Source organism: Mercurialis annua, linkage group LG7 (genome assembly GCF_937616625.2).
Source record: "Mercurialis annua linkage group LG7, ddMerAnnu1.2, whole genome shotgun sequence".
NCBI lineage: Eukaryota > Viridiplantae > Streptophyta > Magnoliopsida > Malpighiales > Euphorbiaceae > Mercurialis > Mercurialis annua.
This window is the reverse complement of record NC_065576.1, coordinates 2,075,556-2,085,467: the sequence shown is the minus strand read 5'-3', so window position 1 is coordinate 2,085,467 and position 9,912 is coordinate 2,075,556. Positions and strand designations below refer to the sequence as shown.

At 31.7% G+C, this 9,912-nt stretch overlaps 1 protein-coding gene across 2 annotated transcripts; it reads left to right on the top strand.

Moving 5' to 3' along the window:
* The first annotated feature begins 803 nt into the window (after positions 1 to 803).
* On the top strand, positions 804 to 7,311 carry LOC126655571 (uncharacterized). Of its 2 annotated transcripts, none has more exons than XM_056103668.1 (12): positions 804 to 1,080; positions 1,216 to 1,369; positions 1,609 to 1,751; positions 1,919 to 2,045; positions 2,533 to 2,934; positions 3,140 to 3,250; positions 3,690 to 3,800; positions 4,377 to 4,600; positions 4,681 to 4,828; positions 6,175 to 6,311; positions 6,402 to 6,537; positions 6,789 to 7,311. In XM_056103668.1, exons 1-12 carry the CDS (start codon positions 880 to 882, stop codon positions 7,151 to 7,153), a joined length of 2,259 nt encoding a protein of 752 aa, XP_055959643.1. In that variant the 5' UTR covers positions 804 to 879; the 3' UTR covers positions 7,154 to 7,311. The 2 variants fall into 2 exon arrangements, with proteins under 2 accessions (XP_055959643.1, XP_050205761.2); XM_050349804.2 differs by having other exon boundaries at positions 804 to 1,137.
* Positions 7,312 to 9,912: the final 2,601 nt, after the last annotated feature.

The window sequence follows — 9,912 nt, the reverse complement described above, 5'->3', positions numbered from 1 at the left end:
TAATATTATGATAACAACATGATAATATTATGATAACGATATGATAATCAAACATTATTTTTTCCAGAAAATCATTTTTTTCTTGCAGTGTAATGATAACAACATGATAATATAATGATACTCATATGATAATCAGACGTTGTCTTTAAAAAAAATCATTTTTCTGCAGTGTTATGATAATTTTATGATAATGCAGTAATACTCATATGATAATCAGATGCTGTTTTTTGTGCAGAAAATCGTTTTTTCATCATAAAATCGTTTTTCATGCAGATTTTTAGATCTAAAATTGAGAAAATCAACGAGTAATTTATTTAGATATAAAAGTTAATGTAGATCGTATTAATCACCACGAATTTAAGAAAAACTAAAATCAAATATGAAAAGAACGACGGTTGAGTGATGGCGGAGTGCGGAGTGATGGTGGAGTAACGACGACCGATGAAGGAGCGGCGAAGAAGAAAAGAAGAAATAAAGAAGAAGAAAAAATAAGAAAAAAAATGGCGAAGAAAAATCAAACAGGAAAGAAGAGAAGAAGAAGAAGGAGAGGAGAGAGGAGAAAGGAGAGAGAAAAGAAAATAATGACAGCTGTCATTAGTTGTCATTTGAGAGAGAAAATTATGACTAGAGTAAAATAGTAATTAAATGTATGTATAATTATAATATAAATATATGTTAGAGTAAAAAAATAAAAATAATAAAAAGGTGAGGTATTTTATTTATCTTTTCCTTATTGAGGTAGGAAATCAAATTATTTTTAAAAATGAAGTATTTATCCTAATTTACCCATTGTAATTCATTTAGGAGTACCAACTTTTGACTAGTGCAGTGCGTGCAAAATCAAACAACTGTGTTCTTGGTGGTGTTCGCGGGAAGAAGATGGATGAGGTGGATTTCAAAGTTTTGCAATCGAAATCAGGCCCAGACAGATTAAGGAGAATGATTGGGCCGATGTATATAACGGCCAAAGAACTGGTGAAATTTACGAACGGATTCAGTGAAGATAATTTTATTGGAAAATTTCAATTCGGAGAAATTTACCGCGGATTTGATTATCGTAAAGAAGAAGTTATCGTTAAGGTTTGGAATAATGAGCTGCATAATGTTCGTCCTGGAGAAAATGAAGCCAGATTTTCTGTATGTAATTTCTAATGCTTGTTTTTTTTTGATTTCTGGTTCGAATTTTGTTTAATGCTTGTGTATTTTCTATTGTAGGACGAAATTCGGGTGCATGAGTGTTTTGAAAGTCACAATTTTCATCCAAATTTGGCTAAGCCGTTTGCATTTTGCAACCACGAGAATCAATTGGCTGTTGTTTACCATCTTCAGCCACGAGCCATTGACACGCTCCTTAATCTCATTGAAAAAGGTTAGAATTGGGGAGGTGGAATGCTTGTGGGAGGAATTAAACGCACATTATACCAATTGAGCTGTAGTTTGTTGTATTTGATGTTCTTGTTTAAATCATCATTTGTTTGTGTATTTTGTTTGGTTCAACAATCAGTGGCTTCCTTAATCATGGTTATTTTTGTAGTGTTTTGTTGGGTTTCCTGCTTGTTGTTTGGATCTCACTTATGACTGATAGAGTGTCATTGTGTTCAATTCCAGATAGCTTTACCTGGCCGCAAAGGATCAAGGTTGCTCTTGGATTTGCTTCTTTACTTCAATTCATGCATTCTGAGAGCCAGAGTCCAACACGTTTGCCGTATCTTATTCGTAATATTGATGCTGCTCATATAATGGTTGATGAGGTTCGCCATTTTTTTAGTTGACTTCATTACTTCATCGGCCATGGGCATTGAATTCATGCTTTTCCCATCTCCTTTTATTTACAAACGAGCTACTGAGCTTACCCCGATTGGTTTCTCTACTATATTTTCCTCGGTTCTCTAACATCTACACTTTCTTTCTTATGTAGGATCATGAAGCAGTGTTGTTTGATTTAAGCATGATTTCTGGTGGAATTCTCATCGACAAAAGAAACCTTCCAGATCAATATGTCAATGGATGTCATGGTTATATCGATCCAGTTGGGGCATATCCAGGTATTATGTTCTTTGTAAAGCATAGGGAAATTCGTGTAAGATAAATATATGTATTTTTAAATGTATGACTTGGCTCAATTTTGTCTTGAAGTTATTGCTGAGAAATTTTCATTAAACAGAGACAAGATTAAGAGAGGGCATGGGAGAGATACGTAGCTCTTTAGCCTTGAATGTATTCCCCGGTAAATTGTCATGAAATAGGGAAAAGTTAAGGAGAGGCGTGAGAGAGATGAGCAGTTCTTTTCTTTTCATCTTTTGAAAAGTAAAATTGATTTTTCCGTCAAATTGTTGCTAAATTTAGACCTGTGCTAGCTGTTCTGCTTTTAGATTATCTTGTCAACATTACGCAGTTCCCTTAATGAACGGTAGATCTGATGATATGGAATTTTTATTGCAACAAACAGTTTTCTAATCTTCTCCCTCTTCCATCCCTCTTGATTTAGCTATCTTTAGATCAGACTCTCATCATATGTCTCACTTCCTACAGGTAAATGGTCAGACAAATGTGATGTTTTTTCGTTTGGCGTTCTGATCTTATCTTTAATTAGCAAAAGAGTCTGCAAAGACATTGGTGATTCTTCCCCAGTGTATGAATGGGCTAAGAAAGAGTACAAATCGAAAAGTTCATCTATTAATTTTTGTAAAAGCCATTCTTCGCTTGTGCATCAGAGCCTCGAATCAGGACCAGAATTCTACTCTAGTGATGCAATTGCTATTACAAAATTGGCGATGCGTTGTGTTCAGCATGATCCTCAAAAGAGACCAAAAATGAAGAGGGTTGTTGGATGTCTACGGAATTCGAATGTTGCTCGAAATTATGCGGATAATTGGGAAATTAACAAGATACTCAATGGTGATGTTGGTATATTGCAACATGATAGCCGTTCAGGTACTTACGTTTTATGCAATTTCAATAATTTAGCTAGTAATTGTTTTCCTACTAGCTTTCCATTACAGTGTCCTATCTGATCCATTTATTAAAGTGGTATCATATGGATTACTGAGTAATGGGATGTTGCATATGCAATAACATGTTTACATTTTGTTTATAAACAAATAATATTTTATGATCTTTATGTGATTTTAATGGACAGGGAAGAAATCTAAGGAACATTTAAAATGGCACCAGAAACGTGTTTTGCGATTCTTTCCTTCTAGACTCATAGCTTCCAGAAATTTCAAAGACTCTAATTATAGTTGGAAAGGTGAGAAATTGCTATTCTCAATAATATAATTCTGACCGTCATTTTTGCTGCTTATAAGCTGAACTCTTTGCGCACCTCTTGCCTACCTGCATTTGTTAGAATAAAGATGGGTGCTTAAGTGCTGACTGCTGCATGCAGTTTGCAGGGATTGACTAAACCAAAGTGCTTCTGTGAACCTTTTTAACCTGTGGTCTGCTATTTGTTAGTTTGAAAAGAATACATCTTATTTCTGTTGTCACAATGATATTTCTGTTTCTTTATAAGACTCTTCTGTTGTAAAAAAGTTTGGTTTTCGCTTTTTGCTCTTTACTAATAGCTGAGAAGCATTTTGTGCACATTTTTTTAACTTCCTAATTGAATATGCTTATTTTTTTCGTGCATTTTTTCATCTTGTATACACAGTACTTTATTGATTGTGATATGTGGGTTTGTTGAACAGATAAAGAATCTGTGCGACTTACAAAATGGCTTCATGGATATTTCTTTCAAATCACTCTTTCCAAACGCCACTTTTGTAGAGATATAAGAGGCGGTAATCACAGTTTAATAGGTGAGTGATTTTTTTTTACAGCCAATATATTTGCTGCTTCTGTATATCCTTATGCTGCTGTCCTTCTGTGTTAGGGAGTTCAGCTACTGTTTAGTGCTTGCAGTATGCAGAAAGAAATTTGACCAAACCTCATCATTTTTCAGTTGCTTTATATTAACTCTATCTCTTTTGGATGGAAAATATAATTTACTGCTGAAATTCAAGAGCATTTGAATACCCGTCTCCATATATTTACTCAAATAAAAAAATCGAACTATTGGAATTATAATCTTGTAGTTTTGGAGATAGAATTTCGTTTATGACGGTGGCCAAAAGATTTTGCATCATATTGCAGTATGTGTTAAAGATGTTTCCTTCTCAGCATTTTTAGCGGTTATACTTCAACTTTGCAATACTAATAACACATGTAGAATAGGTATGAAACAAACATTATACTTATGTAACTGTTTTTGTCGGTAGGTCAGTGCAGAACCTGCTCAAAGAGGAACTGCTTTCTAAATTCTATTTTTTCAGTTTTCCTTATAGTCCTTTCAAGTTTACCAGTAAATTGATGCTTAATTTTGTTTTATGCTCTAGGGGGAAGTTCTGTTGAAGGAAAAGGTAATGCACTAAAAGTGTTTTCTTATGAAAACCTATGCATGTTCACCAATAAATTTAGTGAACAAAACCGCATTGGAAATGTCCAATACGGAGAAGTTTTCCGTGGTAAGATAAATGATAAAAACGTGATGGTGAAGATTTGGAAAGTGAATAATGAATTGTATCTAGCTGATTGGTCTCATAATACAGACAGGTTATGGGTATGTTGGTAAACTTATGTGTATGTCTTTCGTGTTTGACCTAAGTCTTATTTCTTGCCTAAATTAGTTTTATCTTTCAGGATGAGATGGCATTGCTTCAGGATCCCAAACTTATATCTCATCCAAACTTGGTTAAATTGATCGGATACTGCTATGAGGAAGATGGTTTCGGTGTTGTGTATGATCTTGATCCACACGATACAGTACGTCGTCTTGTGCCTAGCGAAGGTACATATTCATGCGCTTCACTTGACTCTATAGGCCCTCTGGGCGTTTGGCTTGATTTTAGAGATACCTTGACTCGATGATATCCAATTAACTCTTGTCGTGTGCTTGCGTGTTTCTTGGTGGTTACTTGCTATAATTTTTTTGACTATGATATGCTATTGCAAGAAAGCTAAAATGTTGATAGATTCTTTTAAAAATGCCTAACCAATCAAGACCTTGGTTTCTTATAACTTACAACATAATATGAATGATATTAACTGCTGTTGTTAGCTTTGAATAAGAGATCTGTACCTGGGAAGAATTATTTTCTTTAGATTTCCTCTTTACACTGGTAGAAAAAGCAGTTCATTTGCGATAACTGGAGATAAATAAATCATTCTGATGCTTTGTGTGTGGCCTGTTGTGAGTCTTGTGACTTTATTGTTGGTTCTAAACCTCTGATTAATGTTTTTCATCTTTTGTGGCTCCTTTATGTGCCAGTTTCTGTTGTGATGACCCCTTTTACAATATTCCTCTTTTGTTAAACGTTAGCATGGTTTACTACAAACATGCTTCCCATCGCTTTCAGTCTCACGGAATTCCTTATTATATGGAACCTTTCAATTAAAACATCCGCAGAACCTGGCAACTAGCATTTAATAGATAATTCCACAGATGAAAGAACTATGTGACTATCATCTAGTATCAAGAATTGAAGTCAATTTTGGTTGTTTATAAGGGACAGGAATCTCATCCAGCTTCCAATTTTAATATTATACTTGCTAACACTTCTGATGTTCTATTAGGTCATTTATGATTTCCTCTAAATAATCACCTACTGTTTTAAAAAGTACTAAAAGTTGAGACTGTTAAATATGAAGGACATTTGAACTTTTTCTTTCAAGTGGAAAAATTTCAATAAAATATGGAATTGAAAATTGGGATACAATTGATGATTTTGAAAGTTTGGGATGTAAACGAAAAAAGTCGAAAAGATGAGATATGTTTGGAGGACTTCGTCTAGATAAAATGCTTCAATTGATGAAAACAGGAAAAAAGAGTTGACCATTTTATTTATAATTAGCGACTAGCTAGAAAAATACTTTGTGACGGAGATTATCTTTTTCTTGTTGATGTTAAACATTGTATGTTCTATTCAAGATAGAATTTCTGTATTTTCTTTTGTTTGTTTTTTTCATTTATTTTTTTATTAACTTTTGATCTTTCCTTACAAGTACTTTAAGCTAGTCTTAATTGTAAATATAGCTAATGCATAGACTATGTTGCACTGCTTATTGAACAGTTTGGTCTTCAGCAATTGCGCTTGTGTACTATAAAAATTGGTGATCAATTATTTCTTGTTGTAGATGGCTTTACTTGGCTGCAGAGGATTAAGGTTGGATATGAATTTGCCAGCCTCCTTAAGTTTCTTCATGCTCCTAATCCACCCTATGAGCCATGTAGAGTTCGCAACATAGATGCTTCTCATATTGTACTTGACAAGGTCTTTGCATCTGTCTGATATCCTTTTGCTTCTTTTCTGCAATTAATTCTTTTTTATAAAATTCATATTTTGACTTGCTGTGATTTGTAGGAGTACAGCCCAAAATTATTTGAATTTGGGATTTGCAGTGGTGGAATCATTCTTGATGATAGATATAAAAGGAACAGGTATGCATGTGGAAGCGGGGAATACATTGATCCGCATCCTTATACTGCTTATTTTGGAGGTATGCCAACTTAACGGCCTGAATTTTGTTTGGATCATTTATCATTTTTCTTGCTTTTCCTAGAATGTTATTAATGTGGTTGTAATGAAAACATGAGCTATGATATTAACATGTGTCAATCCGCACTCGCTTAAGTATTCTAACGGAATCCGTTGTGCGCTTCTGCCTGCACTAAATGCTGAAACTCCCTTATGCAATTTCTTTTTATTCTGACATGACAAAGTGTGGGAATGTGGGTGATTTGCGGACAGGCTCGCTGGCGACAAGATCTGATGTTTATGCTTATGGCTGTATACTCCTGAGCTTGATATCGAAACAAATTTCTACATTTGAGGAGATAAGGAATGGCACTCTTTGCATTAGTGAATGGGCTGTCGAAGCATACGAGTCGCAGAGATCGAAGAAAGGCTCGGTGTCGCTTGTGCATGAAAGCCTAAAGAATGATGATGGTTTTAATGAAAATGATGGAGTTGCGCTTACAAAGTTGGCACTGCAATGTGTAGATATGGAAGGATGTAAGAGGCCTACCATGAAACAAGTTGTGAAGCGTTTACTGAAGCTACATGCTGTTGGCAATCACGCCAAAGACTTGGGCATCAAGTACAAGAATCGCTAGTTTGATAGTTGCAGAGATTTAGAGGACATTATGATTAAGTTATATATCATATCATATGCATATGTGATTTCGGTAGTTTGTATTTTGCGTCACAGACTATTTATGTGACATGTTTTAAATATTTATTCATAGGAAGCACGGAAACTTCGACAAAGTCACACCCGTTCCGGAAATCGGAGACTCTCATAAACTCATACGAAACATTTCGGCCTTTTTGGTAAATAAGAAAAATTGATTAGTTGTAAAAAAATTCAAAAAATTACTAACAAATTAAAAATCTAATTAATTACCCACAAATTTTATATTCACATTACATCCAATATGATATACTTAATCTTTTTATTTTTGTTGAATATATTATATTCCTATAACATTTAAAATAAATTAAGTTTTGAGTATATTTTAAATATTATAATTGTATACATCTATCTATCTATAACTATCTTATATGTGGGAGAGGGGGAGGGGGGGGGGGGGGGACAGGCAAAATTATGATAATAGATTTCATTAAAGGTATAATTTATATTTAAAAATAAAAAATTAATTTAAATATAGATATTATAGATTAATAAAGAGTTTAAATGCAACTCATATTAGAGAACAATAAGTCACTAGAATTTTGTGATTGAGAAGAAGTATAATCTATCTATCTATAACTATTCTATAAGGGGGGGGGGGGGGGGGACAGACAAAATTACGATATTAGGATTAATAACTAAAACATTTACGAAGTCAAATACAAATACAAATCTAATTCTAATATTTATTTAATTTAAAAGTTTAATTATAATAAGAAACAGTTGCTTTAATTAAAATAAGAAATACAAGTTTAAATAGGACTCTAATTTATACAATTTTATTTCAAAAAGAATATCATTAATTGTCTAAGATTAGTATTTAATTTAATAAAGCTATTGGTTTTCCATCGGATTCTGCATGTAATAGAAAAAATATAAGTTGTTGTCTATGGCATATATATTCTTTTAATAAATAATAAAAAAAGAATTTAATCCAAATAGAAGTATTGTTATAATAGAAGTAATTCCAATATAAGTAGTATTATAGTCTAATTCATATTGAATTATTCAGGTATAAAAAAAAAGCGTTTTGTTTGTTTATAATCAACTCTATGTATTTATTATATTATTGATTATTGATTATTGATGAGGAGGTTTCACTCGGCTAAAGCTGATAAAGCCAAAGAGGTGGTGGTGTGGGGGACATGGAGTCCACCAAGAGAATTTCTATACGTGCATTATTTGGCTGATGATGTGTTTTTAATGAAAAAATATACTGGGGTTGAGCATATCAACATCCGCAGTGGAAAAAATTTCTTAAATGTTTATTAGTTTAACTTTTTTACGTATTCAATTTTGAGATTATGCATTTATTATTATGATGATTTAGTTTGTTTGATATGATAATGTTTGTTAGTTTAATTTTTATTAGAATTCAATTTTTTTAAATATTATTGTGATGATTTAATTTATTTGACTTGATAATATCCTATAAATATCATTTGTCACAAATTTAATTTAAGATTACACAACAGATTATATAAACATTATTTATATATTACAATTTCAATTTACATAAAAAATTATTAATAATATATTAATGACTAAAATATTATAAATAATAATAATAACATTCAATATATACAACGGGTCATATAGAATATCACTCACATTCGTAACACGTGGCTAAATATTGTAGAAGAAGAGTATCATTGATGTGGCAATTTGAGAAAATAAAATTTATTAGCCACTAGAAAATTTTATTATCGGAAAATTTTATATGAATAATACAAAAAATATTTGGTGCCTTTTCTTTAAACAATTGAATACAAGCTATATTAATATTACTTAATATTATAATTAATATTTAATATTTATAACGGGTAATATAAATATCACGCACGTACTAACATTTCAAATTAAATTAAAAATACTTTATAATACTTTATTAAAAATTAAAGTATTACATTAAAAATTTTAATTAATATTTAATATAGTCACGGGTCATATGAATATCGCTCACGTGTGTAGCACGTGGCGAAAAACTAGTACTATCTATCTATCTATCTATCTATAACTATCTTATATGTGGGAAGGGGGGGGGGGGACAATCAAAATTACGATAATAGACTTCATTAAGGGTATAATTTATAACTAAAAAGACAAAATTAATAAAAAGTTAATTTAAATAATAATAATAATAAAAGACAAGCATTAAGTTCAATTTTAAACACTATTGCCGCATATGAACATATTGTAGAATCTTGATATAATAAGGATTATAAAAAAATTGAATTTAAGTATAACTCTAAAGCTATAGTACTATCAACTAGGACTAATAATTAACATAATAACTTTTTAATCGATAATTCAAAATAAATACGAAAAAGACAATATAAGTCAAATTGTTATATGCCAGGGACAATTTTTTTAAAAGCAACAACAAATAAATAAAAATAACTCAATTAAAAATTTAATTTCAATATAACAAAAGAGGATGATTTGCTGGAAAGTTGCATTTGGTTAGAAATCAAATCAATTGGTTTCTACCGGGATGATGATAAAGCTAGGGAGCGTTTCTCTAAGGCCCAACAAATTATTAAGACCAAATAATTTAATAATAATAAAGGTTTTAAACCTAAATTAATGAAAGGTTAATTTCATAAAAAATTACAACCTTTACACGAAATTTTATTTTAATCACAACCTTCAAAAATTGGTATTTACTGGCGCGACCTTTTA